The sequence below is a fragment of the Acomys minous genome (genome assembly GCF_964271855.1).
Source record: "Acomys minous genome assembly, chromosome: 8".
In the NCBI taxonomy this organism is placed as follows: Eukaryota; Metazoa; Chordata; class Mammalia; order Rodentia; family Muridae; genus Acomys; species Acomys minous.
In genome coordinates this window covers 16,761,270-16,780,155 of record NC_140489.1, presented here as the reverse complement: position 1 = coordinate 16,780,155, position 18,886 = coordinate 16,761,270, and the positions used below count along the sequence as shown (strand labels likewise).

At 45.1% G+C, this 18,886-nt stretch overlaps 2 protein-coding genes across 7 annotated transcripts; one reads left to right on the top strand and one right to left on the bottom strand.

Moving 5' to 3' along the window:
- Positions 1 to 1,528: 1,528 nt before the first annotated feature.
- On the bottom strand, positions 1,529 to 18,877 carry LOC311603512 (modulator of apoptosis 1; the record flags this gene model as incomplete). 5 transcript variants are annotated; one of them, XM_084792478.1, is made up of 3 exons in its annotated part: positions 1,529 to 2,410; positions 3,151 to 3,196; positions 3,336 to 3,545. In XM_084792478.1, 3 exons carry the CDS (start codon positions 3,543 to 3,545, stop codon positions 2,046 to 2,048), a joined length of 621 nt encoding a protein of 206 aa, XP_084648604.1. In that variant the 3' UTR covers positions 1,529 to 2,045. The 5 variants fall into 5 exon arrangements, with proteins under 5 accessions (XP_084648604.1, XP_084648607.1, XP_084648603.1 ...); XM_084792481.1 differs by lacking the exon at positions 3,336 to 3,545 and adding an exon at positions 18,665 to 18,877 and having other exon boundaries at positions 1,533 to 3,196; XM_084792477.1 differs by having other exon boundaries at positions 1,533 to 3,196; positions 3,336 to 3,460.
- Positions 3,486 to 5,226, top strand: LYSET (lysosomal enzyme trafficking factor). Of its 2 annotated transcripts, none has more exons than XM_084792486.1 (2): positions 3,486 to 3,583; positions 4,436 to 5,226. In XM_084792486.1, the coding sequence occupies exon 2, from the start codon at positions 4,452 to 4,454 to the stop codon at positions 4,845 to 4,847; it is 396 nt and encodes a 131-aa protein (XP_084648612.1). In that variant the 5' UTR covers positions 3,486 to 3,583; positions 4,436 to 4,451; the 3' UTR covers positions 4,848 to 5,226. The 2 variants fall into 2 exon arrangements, with proteins under 2 accessions (XP_084648612.1, XP_084648611.1); XM_084792485.1 differs by lacking the exon at positions 3,486 to 3,583 and adding an exon at positions 3,873 to 4,005.
- Positions 18,878 to 18,886: the final 9 nt, after the last annotated feature.

The window sequence follows — 18,886 nt, the reverse complement described above, 5'->3', positions numbered from 1 at the left end:
CAGCTGAAGAGGCGAAGATGGAGAACAGAAGGCTGTAAAGAGGTAGAAAAGCGGGGCTGGAGGGTTGGCTCAGTGGTTAAGAGCACTGGTTGCTCTTTTAAAGGACCCAGGTTCGACTCTCAGCGCCCACATGCCAGTTCCAGGGGATCTGACACAATCACACACACCCATACAAGAGACAGACCACCAACGTGCATGCAATAAAATTAAGTCATTTGCTGGGTGTGGTGGCGCACGCCTTTAGTCCCAGCACTCAGGAGGCAGAGGCAGGCTACAAAGCAAGTCCAGTACAGCCAGGGCTACACAGAGAAACCCTGTCTCGAAAAACCAAAAAAAAAAAAGGTAGAAAAGAAAAACTGCAGGACCTTGTCACTGGAGGCTTCAGAGCGCCTGCAAGCTTCAGCACTGGCCTGTTAAGGGCGAAGGAATCCCCACTTCCTAGGTCTACACAATAGCTGTAATTCTTGTAAAGAGGTCTACCCAACAATAGTGCTTTAGAGCAAAGGGCCTGGTTACTAGAGGTCCCGATAGTAATGAATGCTTAATTAAGCGTCGGGCATCCTAGGCCCTCACAAGTTCCCCTCCTGTCGCCTCCACTGCCAAACACCATGGGATATAAACTGTCAAAGACCAGTACTTAATGGTCTCTAAACCTACCCATAATAAAAGAGACCTGAGAGAGAGAAGGGTTGGTCACATTATCTGTAAAACTCCAGATACATTACTTTTCTGTGCCTCATCTTATTCATAAAATGGAAGGTGGGGACTTAAGCTTCTTGGAATGGAATGATCTTCCGCTGGTACTCAGTCCCTGGCCAAGTACATGTCTAATGTCAGCTGTCATTACTGAGTTTGAATAAACCTTTAGGGCAGGAATTATCCTGTCAGGGTGCCATGTACAGGGGAGACAGGGTTTCTCTGCCTTGGCTGTCCTGAACTTGTTCTGTACACCAGGCTGGCCTCAAACTCACAGAGATCCACCTGCCTCTGCCTTCCAAGTGCTGGGATAAAAGGCATACGCCACCATACCTGGCGGCATTTATTTAGTTTTTTTCAAGACAGGGTTTCCCTGTGTAGCCTTGGCTGTCCTGGACTCCCTTTGTAGAGCAGGCTGGCCTTGAACTCACAGCAATCCACCTGCCTCTGCCTTCCCCAGTGCTTGCACCACCATTCCTGGCTTCTTCAGGTGCAGGATTTATTAACAACCTTGTATCTACACAAAATGTGAAGTTTCTTACCACTGAGACCCTGAATGAGTGAGCTGTAGGACAGTGTCTAGTATGTCTTAAACCACCACACAAACTCGGGCAGAATCACAGCTTTCAAGAGTCCACATGCCAGCAGGACCTGGTGACTCACACCGTTAATCCCAGCACTCAGGAGGCAGATCTCTGAGTTTTGAGACCAGCTTGGGTCTACAGAGTGAGTTCTAGCACAGTTAGGGCTACATTGAGAAATCTTGTCTCAAAAACAAAACTACTTTTTTTTTTTTTTTGGTCTAAATGTAGTATCTTGGAACTTCAATGTGTAGAAAGAGCAAACATTTTATTATTAGTGTTTTAAAGTTTATTCAGTTTTATGACACCAAGAAAACGATATTTAGAACCAGACACTTTGGCAACACATCAGATACATCACAAACCTAAGGACAGTGGCTGTAGAATTAACTTCAGCATTCAATTGTGCTTTTTGATTGCACAGAATCAATAACTGATTTAGAAAAAGTGAAACCCTAAATATCTTAGCCAGCCTTGGCTTAGGGTCTTCAGCACAAATGTGGGCAGCACCTGAAAACTATTGATTACTGGTGACACAGTCACATATGACTATTAGGCTTGCATGTAAACTTTGTCTGGCCTACAGGAAATGATCTTTTGATTCAAATAACAGTGTATGTCCGCAACACATCAGGAAGACATTCAGTAGGGTGAACAATACGACAGAGGGTAAGTACGGTGGCAGCACAAGGTGGGGACAGGCTAACCACTGCGGTGAGCTCCTCTGTCATGACTGCTCATGAAGACAGTCTCCTCGCTAGGCTTGGGTCAAGTTAAACACCCTTCTAGTTCGGCCCGCAGGAGGACCTCTTCGTCTGCTGCCTCCTTATCCCTTATCAGTGTCAGTAACTGCAGCAAGCCCGGGGCTGGGCCACCCTCTGGCAGTCCAAGTTCTCTTCCAACTGACTTGTGGACCGCCCCAGCAATGACTTGGTCTAGACGGGCCTGATTCACAACTTCTTTCTCAATTGCTCCTTTCTTTACCAGTTTCTGTAACAGAGGCTCCAACCTTAGAACATAGGCAGACAGCTTTTCATCCTTCTTTTGGTAAGTGGTAAGATATTTGACCTGCAGTGCCCTAGGATTATCAATAATCCCAAATATTGTCTCAAGAGTCTTCAGGCATTCTGCAACTGTAATGAAAGGGTTGTTTATCTTGAGGACTCGAACAATTTCAAATGCTGGGCCTCTAAGGCTCTCTATCAACCGCCTTCTTTTCTCTACATCTGACACCTGCCATGTTTTCATTACCTGGGAAGTATGAAACATCCAAGATTCAAACTCTTCTTCACCTGGTCCCGGAGGATCCCTGCCTGAGAACACTCTCAGCCTTCTGTACCTCAGATACCGCAGGGTAGGCTTCAGAGCTTCATCTATCGTCTGTGCTACCATGGGGGCTCGCATTTCAGGGCTCGTGCCCTGGTCAAGGCTGCGTGCGTTATTTCGGTTCCCAAGAACTCTGGTCAATTCACTCATCGTCATGCCCTCTCCCTTTAAAAACTCACTCAATCTGCATAAAAACTCACTATCAGCATCAGGAGGCTTAAAGATCACTCTCCACACACCACCCTTTCCAGGTATCTCCTTGGGGACCAGAGCACTGTTAGCATCTACTGTAAGCCCGATCAAGGCTACATTCTTGTTTTCATCCCTCTTGAACATCCTCCCAAGTAGTCTGTGTTCCCCTAAGGGAGCCAGGCCGGCCTGCAGGGCCTCCTCGATGTCTGCCAGTCCGCAGGTCGGAGGGATGCCGGCAACCAACAGCGCTTTCCGAGGGTTCATATCCATCCCTCGGCACCAGTCTTCCAAGAGTCTCAGTGTCATGGTGCCCAGATTATGTAAATTCTAATTCGCCCCGGGCGCCGCCACTCACAGGGATGTGCGCGCTCCGTCTCTTTAAGTCGCAGAGGTCCAGGAGCCTGAGGAAACAGAGCACCCGCGTAAGTTACCAGTGTCCGAGTCCCGCCCTCCCGCCTCAGGTGCCCATAGACGACGTGGAGCCAGCGGACCACTGGCCGCTATTGACCAACCGCCTGAGTGGCGGCGAGGGCGTCTGACCTTTGCGGGCTTCAGGAGAGACCCGGGGACCACGTGCTGAGCGCGGTAATGGGGGACAGAGTGCCGGGAGGCCGCCTCGCATGCCAACCGCGGCAACAGCCTCAGGCAACAGACAACCGCCTCAGAGGCGGCGCGGTGGAAACCGTCTGACGTCACCAGAGGCGGGTACCCGTTTCCGGCCCAAGGCGGAAGCTCTGACTGCAGCGGCATCCGGGACTGCGAGCGGGCGGGCCACTCAGGACAGGAAGGTGAGACCCGGGGTTGCTCAGCTTGGCTGTCAGGCTGGCCTGGCGCTCAGCTGGGAGCCGAACTCGGGGCTCTGCGGGCTAGCCCTGGCGCCGCCGCTCAGCCCGGGCTCGGCGGCGGGTGCTGTGGGAGGGGCGGGCCCGGCTGCCCCGAGGCCCCGGTGGCCAACTATCTCCAGCTGGCTGCCCCCGGCTGGGGCTCCAGAGGGCCACGGGGCCGCCGCCGCGTGACCAGCCATAGTCACGCTGAGCTTAATCACTACTGGCTCGCGCTCTCGCCCGCGGCGCTCACCTTCTCCGAGCTCCGGGACCCAGTGGGTTTCTCTTAAGGTGGCTTGTTCTGAAATGCCAAAGGCACCTGACTATTCAGAACTGGGTGACTCTTGCACGCTTGCTGGGGGAGCAGGAAGATTTTCGGGACCACTGTAAGTGTTTGAAAGTTACTGTCTTAACTTGGGGGTTCCGACACTGGTTGAACGAGAAGGAACCCAGTGTTCATGCTTGAAGTAATAGTGTTAATTAAGCCAGAAAGCATTCCAACTGTCAAGTGCAATGTCGTGTGGGGAAACTAGGTGCTCTATTACCTGAAACGAAGGTGTACTGTGTCTACTCGGGCAAGATGTGATGATTCATTTACTCTGTGGGGTTCACATAAACAACAGCACTCTCCTGAAACCAGTCTTTTTACGTGCTCACAACTGTTATATAAAACCACCTGTTAAGTTGTTTACAGCTGTTAAACCTTAAATATGCCCGTGCTTTTTAGAACTCTTGAACTTAAATCAAGTGCACTTGGAAAAGTTGCCATGGCAACATTACTAGACCCTAACTGTAGATTTTCTGTTTACATTGAAGGCACAGAGCATGGAGAATGATGAACTTCCGCCAGCGGATGGGATGGATTGGAGTGGGACTGTATTTGCTAGGAAGTGCAGCCGCGTTTTACTATGTTTTTGAAATCAATGAGACTTACAACAGGCTGGCTCTGGAACACATTCAGCAGCACCCTGAAGAGCCTCGCGAAGGAACCACATGGACACACTCTTTGAAAGTTCGATTACTTTCCTTGCCCTTTTGGTTGTGGACAGTTATTTTTTTGATACCATATTTACAGATGTTTTTGTTTCTTTATTCTTGCACGAGAGCGGATCCCAAAACGGTGGGCTACTGTATCATCCCCATATGCTTGGCAGTTATCTGCAATCGCCACCAGGCGTTTGTCAAGGCTTCTAATCAGATCAGCAGACTGCAGCTGATTGACACATAAAAGCAGCCACCGTTTCCCCCACTTATTACAAGACTGCCAGTACTGTATGGAGGCTGACCACGAGACGTTACAGATCTCAGGAACAGACACTTAAAAAAAAAATGACAAGAGGACCACATATTTATTTGAATAATGACTTTTTAGGTAAAGCCTGAGATACAGTTCTACAGAATCATGTTGATGACTTCAGATTTTGCAAGTAAAATAGTGGCTTGTTATTTGCAGTCTTGAGAAACTTGAATAAGTAACCTGAATTTTTATTTCTATGTGCAACATAGTATGATTCAGAAAATTTTCCATTGGGGAAAACAATGAATATTTCCATTGTATTAAGTGTAAAAAGGTCTGATCATGATCATAAAATTTAAATTTTATACGATTACTTTGCTTGCTTTAAAATTCTTCAGACTAAGACACTAATTCACCTTCTGGAACCTCGGCTTGCTCAGCACCAGTTTACAAGGGACTGGAATTAACCACCTTTCAGTTTTTTGTTTTGTTTGAGGTGGGATGGGGGTAGGGTAGGGTGCAGGAGACTGAACCAAGGCCTTTTGTGTGCTTTTCGTTTTGTTTTTCAGCACAGGGTTTCTCTGTGTGCCCTGGCTTTCTTGGACTTGGCTCTTTAAAACCAGGCTGGCTTCAAACTCTGCACGCTTCGACCTCCACCTCCCGGGTGCTGGGATTAAAGGCTTGTGCCACCACCAAACTGTGCCTTTTGGACTCTTAGCTCTGACTTACATTCCCAGCCACGAGAATGGCTACTTAATACACAGAAGGTGTTCATTGTTGGGATGATGGCTACCTAAGCCACTAATCTATAGGTCTTTAAAAAAATATGTAGGAACTAAACAGATTAAATGGTTGAAAAACACACACCCTGGGTGTAGCAGCACAGGTCGCTGATGAGAGACCCTTCCTCTTCTGGGAGAGATCAGGGCTTACAGTGATGGTAAAACTAAAGCATGTCACACTATTTTAGTAACCATGAGCTTTTGGCTCACTACTTTTAAGCTACAGTAACCCTATGAGATAGGAGCACTTTAAGCTGATGCCTGTGTCTCAACACTGACACAACCATTTATCTGTATATACTGCTTATCAGAAAGGAAAATGAGTATTTGTGAGTCTTTTTTCTCTAAAAAAAAATAAATAAATAAAAAGTCTTTTGTGGTGCTAGAGATCAAGCTCAGGTCCTGGCAACATGTTAGTCAACTCTCAACCACTGTGCCATAACCCTAGTCTTACAAAAAGTTTTTCAGGAACCTGACTTCATGTTGTGTTTGAGCAGAGGCTAAGATTTCCTTGGCAAACGTTAACCTTTTGTTGTTGAGACATTTCTGGCTGTCCTGGAACTTACAGTGTATACCACATTGGCCTTGAACTCAGATCCCCCTCCCCCCTCCCAGAGTTTGGGCACTAAAGGAATGGTGTGCTCAAACTTTTTTTTTTTTTTTTGGTAGACCAGGCTGGACTAAGAACTCAGTGATCCTCCTGCCTCTGCTTCCCTGAAAGCTGGGATTAAAGGCATGCCCCACTATGCCTGGCTCAAAATTTTATCTTAAAAGACCAAACTATCTCAAAAGCATTATAATTACTGTATAAACTCTTTAGTAGTGGTCTACACCTTTGATCCTAGCAGCTGGGAGGTAGAGGTAGGCAGAAGTCTGAGTTCAAGGTCAGCCTGGTCTACATAGAATGTTCTAGAACAGCCAGGGCTACTGAGAAAGACCCTGTCTCAAAAAACCAAAAACTCAGATTAGTTGCTGGAAAAAACAAAGGTTTCTTTGAGTAGTCCTGACTTTTCTGGAACTTGCTCTGTAGACCAGGGTGGTCTCAAATGTACAGAAATCCACCTGCCTCTGCCCCTCCAGTGCTGAGAGTAAAGAAGTGTACCACCACCACTGGCTAGAAAAGACACGTTAATCAGAAGAACTATAGGCAAGGTACAGTGGCACATGCCTGTAACCCAGCACCCTGAGCCCAGTCAGGACAGTGAGCACACATAGTAAGACCATGCCTCAAAACAACAGAAACCGTAAGAGCCAAGATCTGTGTTCTCTACTTACAGAAAAAATTTTCTCTACTTACAGAAAAATTAGTGTTTTCCTCTTCATTAGTATTAAAGCAGTAACATTTATTTATTTATAAGACAGGGTTTCTCTGTGTAGCTCTGACTGCCCTGGAACTTTGTACACTAGGCTAGCTCTGAATTCAGAGATCCAACTGTTTCTGCAGGGATTAAAGGCATTTCCAAATATAATTATTAATGCTTAGCTTACAAGGTAAATCTACTCTCAAATTATATTTACTTCTGTGTGTGAGGTCAGGTGCCATAGTGTTTATGCGGAGGACAGAGGACAGCTATGGGTGTGTTTCTCAGTTGTTCTCCACTTAGGTTTTAGAGACAGGGTCCAGTCTCTCACTGGACTAGGACTTACTAAGTAGCTAGGCCGCTCAGCCAGTGAGGCCTAGAGATCCCAGTCTCCACTGGACCAAATAGCCTGTGCCCCCTCCCCCTAACAAAAACAAAAATGTAGGTTTTTGCAAACAAGCAATTCTGCAAGCACTTTACCAACAGAGCTATTGTCATTTTATTTGCAGTCCTACTTGAAATGAAACAACCCATTTCAAGTTTTTCATTGAAATACTTTATTCTTGGGGGTTGGAGAGATGGCTCAGTGGTTAAGAGCACTGCCTGCTCTTCCAAAGGACCCGGGTTCAATTCCCAGCACCCACATGGCAGCTCACAACTGTCTGTAACTCCAAGATCTGACACTTTCACACTAATGCACATAAGTTAAAATTAAATAAAATATTAAAACAAAAGAAATACTTTATTCTTTCAAAAGGGCAGGCACAGAAAATTAACTATAGAAATGTTTATGGTATTTTCTTCACTATTACACATTTTGACTTAGCTGTTACTAATTTTATAAAGTAAAAATCCCCTGAAGTATAGAGTCTGATTCTATTTTACAGTCTTAAAGCTTTTCTTTGGTAGAGTCATGAGATAAAGTGACCACATGAGTAAGTCACTGCTCCTGTGAAACAAACACAAATGTCTGTCTGGCATGGATAGTGTTAGGCTTTTCTGAAATACCAGTGTTAATGACTTAGTATTTTCAGTCCCTAAAGTCCTGGCAGAAGCAGTTACTGGGATACTTCATTACTCATCCTTTCATCAAGTATGCATCATTATGTTACAAACCCTCTGGAATATAAAGTCCTAGATAACTTTGGACTGTGGTTGGAAATCACCATGCAGTTAGTATTATTTCTTTTGGTGTAAGGTGGTGGGGAAAAAACCCAAACTACACATAAAAGTAATATCAAGGTCCATGGAGGTGGGCCCCAGATCATTTTGTCTTAAACACGTTTCAGATGCTCCCACCAGGGTTTAAAGAAGTGGTTCATGGTGGTTTAAGGTAGCATTTACTGAGGATTCAAGTGTTGGAGCTGTGTTTATCTTTGGAACATTATCAGCAAATGCTCTGTAGAAATTCACTTGAGCCATTTGCAATTCTGTCTACATTTTCTGATATCGGATCCTCCCTGGGGTGTTTTGAACATGCTTCTCTCTTTTGCTTCCCATCTGCTAAAGTTGCTCAGTTTTGCCAGCAGGTCCACAGAGTCACTGGTGATGAACCCTGAACCCAACCACCAGGTCTGGATTCTTGAGTTCCTTTCTGAAGAGTTTGACACTGCATCCTTGACATGCGTTCTCCAACTGGTTTTGGGTCAGCACCATCTAGTTATGGATGTTCCTTATTTGTCTCTCATCCAGCAGCCATGAACCAAGAGGAGCAGCCACATGTGACCAGTTGCTGCATGTCTTCACTGGCCTAGTTCTAGATAATTCCCTGGTTTTTCTTCTTCCTCATAGCTGCTTACTGCTTCTGTGAAGAGTTTTCCTAGGGGATCTCCTCCAGCTCTGGGTTGGAGTGTCCCAGTTCTATCTTCTTAGGCTTTCTGTCCTCTCATCCAGTCTTGTGGTTTTAAGTACCCTTTTCTAGAGTTTCACTTGAATATCTACCACCTACTTGTTTTTGCTTTCTGAAGTGGAATCTCTCAGTAGGTTACCCTGGATGGTCTTGAACTTGATCCTCTTGCTTAAACCTCCCAAGCAGCTGGGCTCACTTGCATGCAGTCACAACACTTGGCTTCACTTCACTCACTGCTTGCTTACACTTCATTAATTTACTAGCAGGTGCATGAAAATTAACCATTCTAAAAGCAAACTGCCAGTGTTACCCCATCAAAACCTGTTTCAAGTCTAGCATCACTGGTGCCTTATGCCTGCAATCCCAGCATTTCAGAAGAGGCAAGAGGGTCAGAATTCAAGGACAACTTTATCCACAAGTCAAGCTCAAGGCTCCATCTTGGGTAGGGCATGGTGGTGCAGGCCTTTATTTCCAGCACCTAAGAGGCAGGGGGGGCAGGCAGGTCTCTGAGCTAGGCCAGGCTCGCCCAGGACAGCCTGCTACATAAAGAAAAGTCCTAGGTAAGCACCCCATACCTCTGTGTCATTCCTTACGACTCTTTCTGCTCAATTCTACACAGAGTCATCTTTTTTCCTTTTCTGAAAGTCTCCCACTGCAACTCAGGGTGGCCTTAAACTTAGGCCCTTCCTGCCTCCGTCTCCAGAGCACTGAGATTACAGACACGTGCTTCCTGTGGGACTCCACTGGTCTTGGTTTTGGAACATCTCAGAAATTTCTGACTCAGTGTGTCTGTGCTTTCTTTGTGTTTTCTTCAAACTATGGCTCAAATGTCACCTTAGTGAGACTCTCTGACTATTGAAAGCAAACATCTTTCTAGTGTTACTTTTTCCCACAGTACGTACTTATCCTCATATGATCACATGTACATTTCCTCAAAGTCTTGGATTTTTTTGGTCATGTACGCTTACAACACTAACTAGCACACAGTAGGTGCTCAGTCTTTATGAATGTATACTTCTCTTGCTATACAGTAAAAAACACATCTAGTTCACTCTCTCTAGAGAACAAAACCAAAAGCTATTATTTACTATTAAGCCTGTGACATAATCTATCTTGTGTTCCAGTTTAATCCAACTCTTTCAGGTCTCAAGATTTGTGATGTTTTCTTCAAAGCCAAGATTTAAACTGTTCTTCAATGTATCTGTTACATCAGTTGTTTTAGAATTTTCCTGATTGGTGTTGAGAAAAGCACATACAAGGTTTTTTATTAAATGGTTGGCTAGAGCTCTCAGGAAATGTTTCGTTATGTTTTCATAGTTTCCTAAGCCACCTAATGGGCTCTTAGAACCACATAACACAATTGCAGTCACTGCTGTTCAAGACAGTACTGTGGATCCAGAAAGCACTCACAAACAGCTTCCATCTCCATCAGACTTTTGTCTCGAGTAAATTTCTCTTCACAACTCTATTCCAGTAGCCTGTTGACATCCCAATGTGAGCTGCTACCGTTTTTGTTTGTAGACAGGGTTTCTCTGTAGCCTTGGCTGTCCTGGACTTCTCTGTACACCAGGCTGGCCATGAAAGGGTGTCCTGCTATGCATGCTGCTGCTTTCATCTTTCAGGTTTCAATTTCAACATCTTCTCCAGGGTGTATCTAACTTTTTCTTTTGTTTTTTCGAGACAGGGTTTCTTTGTGTAGCCTTGGCTGGACTACTTTTGTAGTCCAGGCTGTCCTGGAACCCACAGAGATCCACCTGCCATTGCCTCCCGAGTGCTGGGATTAAAGGCATGCACCACCTCTGCCGGCTGACTTTTTCTTGAGAAGGTCTGTACCCCTTCTCCCCCTTGCAACTTCCATAGAGGTTAGGAGAACTGGGCCAGATATGGAATAGGGTACCATCAAATAAGGAGGAATAGAGGTTCTCAACTGATACATATGTCTAGGCTTAATCTTGAAAACAATTGTTTTAAACCACATACTTATCTGCTAAGTATAAGAATATCATAAAAAGCTGGGTGTGGTGGCACACCACTTCAGGAAGCAAAGGCAGGTGATCTCTCTGAGTTCGAGGCCAGCTTGGTCTACAAAATGAGTCCAGAATAGCCAAGACTACACAGAGAAACAAACCCTGTCTGAAAAAAAAAAAAAAAAAAGATAAGAGACCTCTCTAGCGAGAAGTCCTTGTTTCACCTTTTAGATTATGCATCTGAGGCTCCTGATAGGCTTATTTTTAGGTAGAGATGTGAAGGTTGACAGTCCTGTACAAAAGTAAAAAGCTGGCGCTGTTTCAAAAGGTAATATTGTTTTGCTTGCATCGGGCCAACGTTAGCAGTAAGAGTACTAGAATGAGCATTAAAACCAAATGAAAGATTCGGGCCGGGTGTGGTGGCACACTACACACACTTTTAATCCCAGCACGTGAGAGGCAGAGGCAGGCAGATCGCTGAGTTAGAGGCCAGCCTAGTCTATGTCCAGGGCAGTCAGGGTGACACAGAGAAACCCTGTCTTGAAACTCCCCTCCCCCCGCCAAAGACTCATCAAACTTACAGCCCAGAACCTCAAAACATGAGCACAAACACTACTGAAATGTTTTTTATAATACATTCACTAAACAAAGGAGGAAATATAAAGACTTTAGGAGCAAGTTGAACTATTAAACTTTTTATTTATTCTACCCTGCATGAATATCTGTGCACCGATATAAGGGAGTCAGGTCCCTCGGGCTGGAGTTAGAGGGTTGTGAGCTGCCATATGGATGTTGGGAACTGAATCCAGGTCCTCTGCAAAAGCAGCTAGTGCACCGCCAGGCCCAGCAAAATATACTATATATAGGCAAGTATTTTTTTTTACGGATTATATAAATCTAGAATTATAAGTTAATGATTGAATATTAGAAACATTGGGTGTTTTTTGGTTTTTCGAGACAAGGTTTCTCTGTGTAGCCTTGGGTGTCCTGGACTCGCTTTATAGACCAGGCTGGCCTTGAACTCACATCGATCCACCTGCCTCTGCCTCCCGAGTGCTGGGATTAAAGGCGTGTGCCAACACCACGCGGCTAGAAACATAGTTAAACAAGTAAGAATGTCTGGCCATTGGTAATTTTTCCTAGTTGAAATTGTTTGAATTACCTAAGAGAGTGCTTAGCGGAATGCTCAAAGCAAAACATTTAAAAAAGTAAAGTGGATGGGTGTGGTGGCACACGTCTTTAATCCTAGCACTCAGGAGGCAGAGGCTGTGGAATTTTTTGAGGCCAGTCTGGTCTACAAAGAAAGTTCCAGGACAGGTAGGGCCGTTACACAGAGAAACCCTGTCTCGAGCAACCAAAAAGGTAACATGTTTAAACTGAGTGTTTTTTAGTAACATCATCGGTCATTTTAGGTATTAGAATATACAATCTGCAGCTGTGCATGTTAGCCCACATCACTCAGGAGGCTGAGGCAGGCAGATCTTCATGAGTTTGAGGCTAGCCTGGTCTACAGAGAGAGTTCCAGGACAGCTAGAGCTGTTTTACAGAGAAACTCTGTCTTGGGGGGGAAGCAAGCCAGGCAATGGGGTGGTGGTGCACCTCTTTAACCCCAGCATTTAGGAGGTAGACTTCTGTGAGTTTGAGGCCAGTCTAATCTATAGAGCAAGTTCCAGGTCAGCCAGAGCAACACAAGCCCTGTCTTGAAAGCAAAACAACCCCCCCACCCAAACACAGAGCAAATATACTACCACAGAATCCATTCCCAGCCCTAAAGACTGTTTTCATTTTCATTAACTTGTGCATGCTAGATAAGTATTCTACCACTGAGGTATAAACCCCAGCTTCAAAAGCTGTATTTGTAAACTAGTGTAAAGATTGATTAATCTCTGAACTCATTATGATTTATTACATCTAATATTCTATGAGGTCCAGAATATATCTGTAATCCTAGCATCCAAGAGGTAGAGAGCAGAAAGATCACAGATTTGAGAGCAGGCTGGAATATATTCAGCGAGTTCAAGAACAACTTTACCACACGGCAAGACCTTGTCTCAAAACAAAAACCAGGCGTGGCTGTGTATACCTGTGATCTGCAAGACTAAGAAGTAAGATATTGCAAATTCAAAGCCAGCTAAGTTATGTAGCAGATTCCAGGCCACTCTAGGCCACAAGACCTCGTCTCAAAATAGGATATATTATAATGAAAAGAATTATTCTAATTTCATTAGGTACAGTTTGCGTTTTAACTGTCAAAATCAGGGAAGATGCAACGTAAGTTAAAAATTCCACTTTAGGGCTGGGGAGATGCCTCAGAGGTTAAGAGCACTGACTGCTCTTCCAGAGGTCCTGAGTTCAATTCCCAGCAACCACATGGTGGCTCACAACCATCTGATACCCTCTTCTGATGTGCAGGTGTACATGCAGGCAGAACACTCTATACATAATAAATAAAAATTTAAAAATCCACTTTGGTTCTTTTTTTATTTTTTTGGTTTTTCAAGACAGGGTCTCTCTGTGTTAGTCTTGGCTGTCCTGGACTCACTTTGTAGACCAGGCTGGCCTCAAACTCACAGGGATCCACCTGCCTCTGCCTCCTGAGTGCTGGGATTAAAGGAGTGTGCTACCACTGCCTGGCTGGTTCTACTTATAAACAGTAGAAAAGGAACACACACAATATATATTAGGGATATATGGTTTTGTGTTTTGAGACAGGGTTTCTCTGTGTAGCTTTGGCTGTCCTGGACTCGCTTTGCAGACTAGGCTGGCCTCAAACTCACAGCGATTTTCCTGCTTCTGCCTCAGCTGGGATTAAAGGTGTGCGCCACCAACTGGTGTTTCGCCTGCATGTGTGTTTGTGTGAGGATGTCAGATCTTGGAGTTACACACAGTTGTGAGCGGCCAGGTGGGTACTAGGAATTGAATCCCGGTTCTCTGGAAGAGCAGACAGTGCTCCTAACCATTGAGCCATCTTTCCAGTCCCAGGACTTTATATTTTTAAACTATATAACAGTTCCCTTTTGACTAAATTGAAAATATGGGCACAGAAAATATCTAAGTTGCAACCAATGTGTTTTATTGACTTGGGTCTCACATCTATACTTATACAGATGTATATATATATATATATATAACAACATATTCCTTTTATCAATTCAAATATTGCCTAAGAACATGATAAGCAGTTTTTATAAACACTAAAAGATTGGGACAAACACCATTTGATTCAATGATCATTTTAAAAGAGAAAAACAAACAAACATTCATTTGTCAATTTAGAATTAATCTACTATGAATCGTTCCATTTTATTTGAGGATGAGAAAACAAGACTTCATTCCCAAACATTTCTTGTACTTTTCTCTGTTAGAAACAAGGAAGTTTTTTCTATGACAAACTTGTTCCAATGAAATAAAAGACATGAGTCCCCCAGCTAGCACAGTCTTCTGTAAGTACTAGCACGTGATAAAGTAGCAATGTTCTGCTGTCTTGGCTTTATTTTTGGCAAGGTCTTGACGTAGCATAAGCTAGCTCCCAACTTTCGATCCTGCTGCCTCAGCCTCTGAAGTAGCTGGAATTACACATGTACAACATCTCACTCAACTTAGTAGCAGTCTTAACTTCATAAAACTACTGTTAAGATGTTGGTTTGGGTCGCTTTGCAGATGGTCCGTCTGAGTTAGTTCTGCTACCAATGTTATTTTCATCTTCTGCATCATCTTCGTCATCACCTTTTAAAATAAATGTCTGTGTGACTTTATGTTTAGTGGATGAAGGAAATATAGATAGGTAAAGTGATTGGTATGAGACCATTTCTCTTTGGAGACTAAAAAACCATGCTATCTTACACCTTTTAAACTCCAGGAGACAGTAGGCTAGCTCACTGGATAAAAGTAAAATGCAGTACAAGTTTGGTGATCTGAATTCAATCCCTGGAACCCATGAAAGGTGGAGGACAGAACCAATTCTACACATGCAACATGCTACCCACAGACACATAAATGATTTTTAAAAAACTTCAGGCATTTTTTAGGCCTTTAATCTCCATAGGAGAAGACACATACAGATCTCTGTAAATTCAAGGCCATCCTGATCTACATAGTAAATTTCCAGGGGAGCCAGGGCCATATACTGAGACCATGTCTCAAAAAACAAAGTATACAGCTTTCATCACAGCACTTGGGAGGAAGCAGCAGGCAGATGTCTATCTATGAGTTTGAGGCCAGTCTACAATAGTGCGTTCTAGTATAGCCTGGGCTACATACGAGGCTCTGTGTAGTGGTTTCAATAGGTTTGGCCCCCATAGACCCATGTGTTTGAATGCTTGGCTCGTGGGGAGTGGCACTATCAGGAGGCGTGGCCTTGTTGGAGGAAGTGTGTCACTCTGGAGGCAGGCTTTGAGGTCCACGCACAGTGGGACAGTTTCCTTCTGCTGCCTGCGGTAGAACTCTCAGCTCCACTAGCACCATGTCGCCTGCATCCGGCCAGCCTTCCTGCCATGGTGGCAGTGGACTAAACCTCTGAAACTGTAAGCCAGTCCCAAAGAAATATTTTCCTTTATAAGAGTTGCCTTGATCATGTGTCTCTTCATAGCAATGAAACACTAACTAAAAAATGGGTGTGGTGGCATATCCCTTTAATCCCAGCACTCAGGAAGCAGAGACAGAGGCAGAGGCAGGGTATCTCTGAGTTCGAGGCCAGCCCGATCTAACAAAGTGAATCCAGGACAGCCAGGGCTGTTACAGAGAAACCCTGTCTCAAAAAACAAAAAACCCCCAACCAACCAACCAACACCCCCCCTAAAAAACAAAACAAAAAACAAACAAACAAAAAACCCAACAACCCTCCCCCTCCATCATAACTAAGACACCTCAAAAGCACCACTACCTTCAGGAATTTTAGAATTAAAAACCTTTCTTTCCTATCACTTATTTTTGGAGATTTAACTCATTCTCCATAAAACTCACTCTGTTTAGACACACTTCAGTTGTTAGTTTTCAACAGTCACTTGCTTATCTAACCTTCACTATGAAGTCTGAAATATGTTAATTACTTCCGAAAGACGCTCCATATTCACAAACAGCCACTCTCTGTTCCTTTCCTTCTTACAACTACTGATTTACTTTCAACCCCTATGGATTTGCTCTTCTGGACATCTCATAAATGGAAACCAGAGTGTGTAGCCATTGTGTCTGACTTGTTTTAGGATTCATTACTGTGGTGGCATGGACGCACACTTCAATCCTCTGTGTGTACGATGTACATGCAGACGCTATAGTGCACACAGAGGTCACACACTTAGTATAGGCTTTTCTCTTCCACTTTAGGAAAGGGTCTCTGCATGCAGCAAGCTCCCTGGCTCCATCTCCCAACGCACGGCGGGGGCACTAGGACTCCAGGCACATGGTGTTACTCGGGTGCTGGGGGGGCAAACTCAAGTCCTCGCGTCTGCAGAGCTAGCTTTACCCACTGAACAATCTGCCCAGCCCAATACTTCATTCTACACAACGACTGTTACTCAACAACTCAAAGAATGCATACACTCTGCTCGGGTGATGGGCACGTGTACCGTTCCCATTCTACAGCTATTAACGGACAGTGCTGCTACAATCAATGCATTGAGTTTTGGTATAAACATGTCCAGTTAACTCTGGAGAACTCACGTGTAACTGGGGGTTGTAGGGTTAAGTTTCTGAGAAACTCTAAAGTGGACATACCATTTTACACTTCCACCAACAATGGCCTCTGACTTGGTTGTCAGCTTGTATAGGCCATGTGAAAAGATAGGAAAGGAGGCTTTTGCTTTTTGCCTGCTTGCCCTCACTCTGACTAGCAACCTCACCTATCCTGTTCCTGAGATGCTTGAGATGTCCCTTTGCTGGTGCGAGAACCTACTTTTCTTTCTTTCCTTTTGGTTTTTCGAGACAGGGTTTCTCTGTGAGGCCTTGGCTATTCTGGACTCGCTTTGTAGACCAGGCTGGCCTAGAACTTACAGAGATCCACCTGCCTCTGCCTCCTGAGTGCTGGGATTAAAGGCGTGCGCCATCACTGCTCAGCTAGAACCTATTTCTTTGGGATGCCAACATACTGAAAACTGGCAGCTCTCTAAGACTTTTCTGGGACTCCAGCACCAAATTGGGACTATTGAGACATCCAGTCTTACGGACTGAACAATTACCGGATCCTTGGCCTTTCTTTCTGTTGGACTACTCAAACCACAAGCTGTAAGGCATACACGAGCGCGTGTGCGCGCGCGCGCACACACACACACATTCTGCTCCTTTAGAGAACCTTAATATACCTAGCCAATACCTTTTATTGTTCTTTTTAATGACAGCCAATAGCTATATTATAAAGAATAGGGAAGTACAGTTTAGCACCCCTCTGCAGAAGAAATGACAGCTCAGGACAATGAAATATCTATTTTGGTGTTCAAAATTAAAAATGTGTCATAGCACATTTCTTTAATCCCTGCACTGCTGAGGCAGAGGCAGGCAGATCTCTGCAAATGCAAAACTGCGCTGATTTAACAGTTATATGGTGACACTGTCTACAAAATAATTTGGGGCTGGAGAGATGGCTTAGTTATTTCTTCTTGGCATGCACATGGCTCTCGACTATCTGTAATTCTGGTTCCGGGGGATTGGATGCCCTCTTCTGGCCTCCGAAGATACTGTATACGGGTGCGGGCCAACATCCATCTTTTCAGGAAACAAAACAAAACAAAAAACCAAAACCTAACAGTTAATTTCTACAACAGTGCCCGAGGAAGGAAAGGGCTGTGGCGCTCTTGGACATGACATGGCCTTTACACTCTGGCAGCAGCTGTGGTTACCTGCACAAGATGGCAACCTCAACATTCCATCACGGAAGAGGAAGGAGCTCATGAGGTCCCACCCATCCCAGAGAAGCCTCTGGTAGTTAATGGCTACTGGGGAGAGTCGTAGTTGGTTTCTTCAGTGGTGTACTTACTGCTGAGTGGCCCATGTTCTGGTTAGTAACCACCCACTCATGCCCACACAAGCCACCTTAAATAAACCCAGTGAATGACAACAAAAGAAAGGCAGGAAAAGCTGGGCCTTGTGGCGCATGCCTTTAATCCCAGCACTCGGGAGGCAGAGGCAGGTGGATCCCTGTAAATTCAAGGCCAGCCTGGTTTACAAAGTGAATCTAGGGCAGGGCTGTTTACACAGAGAAACCCTATCTCTAAAAAAAACAAAGAAAAACAAAAACAAAAATGGTAGTTAAGAAAGAAGGTGAGGGGCCCGGTTAGGACATGGTTCAGCAGGGGATGGAAGGAGAAAATGACCACGATGCATTACATATGCATATGAAATATAATTACATAATGTATGTATGAAACAACCAATTGATTAAAAAATACCAAAAAGCAAACCCAAAAAACCCTTTTCCTTTCAAAACAGTACCTACAAAACTGAGATACCAGAAAGGAGCCTCTGAGGATTAAGACTCCCTAAAACAAAGTTTGCTTCGATCATCTGAAGCTGTTCGCATTCTGTCAAACGTGTTTCTCTAATTTCCCACCTGATACACCTCCTTTTCCTCTTTCAACACCCAGCTCCAACCTCCCTCCCTCCCCTCGGCCTTCCTGCCAGGTAGCAATGGTTACAGACCGCCACTTTCCACTCATCCACCAGCAGGTCCGTCTATGGCAAACCTTTGCGTCCTACAGGAGCATAAGAGTCGAGCACACGTCGCTAGCCCAACGCTCGCCACGCTTTTTTGGTGATATAAATGAAAAGTCGCGGAAACAGGAGAGGTGGGAGGATCAGACAAAGAGGGCAGAGAGGGCTAGAGATTCCTCCGGCCCCAGGTAGGTTTTCTCAAGGCTGCCCTTCATTTCATACGGCCGGCTCCAGCCAGAGTCTCCCCGCGCCCCGCCCCCGCGCTCACCATCCAAAGCGTCGTCCGGATCTACCGCCATGCCCTGCGCATCCCGCTCCACTAGGGACCCGAAGAACTCGGCTACCAACTCCTTCATCTGGGCCACGCCCGCCGCCAGGCTCTGGAGAGGGTCCGCGTCGCCCGACGCCTCACAGGACACTTGAAGCCGTCGCGACTCCCCGTCACAGCCGACGTACTCGCCCGAAAGCTCCATGGCGACCGCTCAGCTTC

Coding starts and splice junctions, on each gene's coding strand:
- LYSET (XM_084792485.1), top strand. CDS start 3,926: ATGCCAAAGGCACCTGACTATTCAGAACTGGGTGACTCTTGCACGCTT. Junction 4,006..4,435: donor GGAAGATTTTCGGGACCACT/GTAAGTGTTTGA, acceptor TTTACATTGAAG/GCACAGAGCATGGAGAATGA.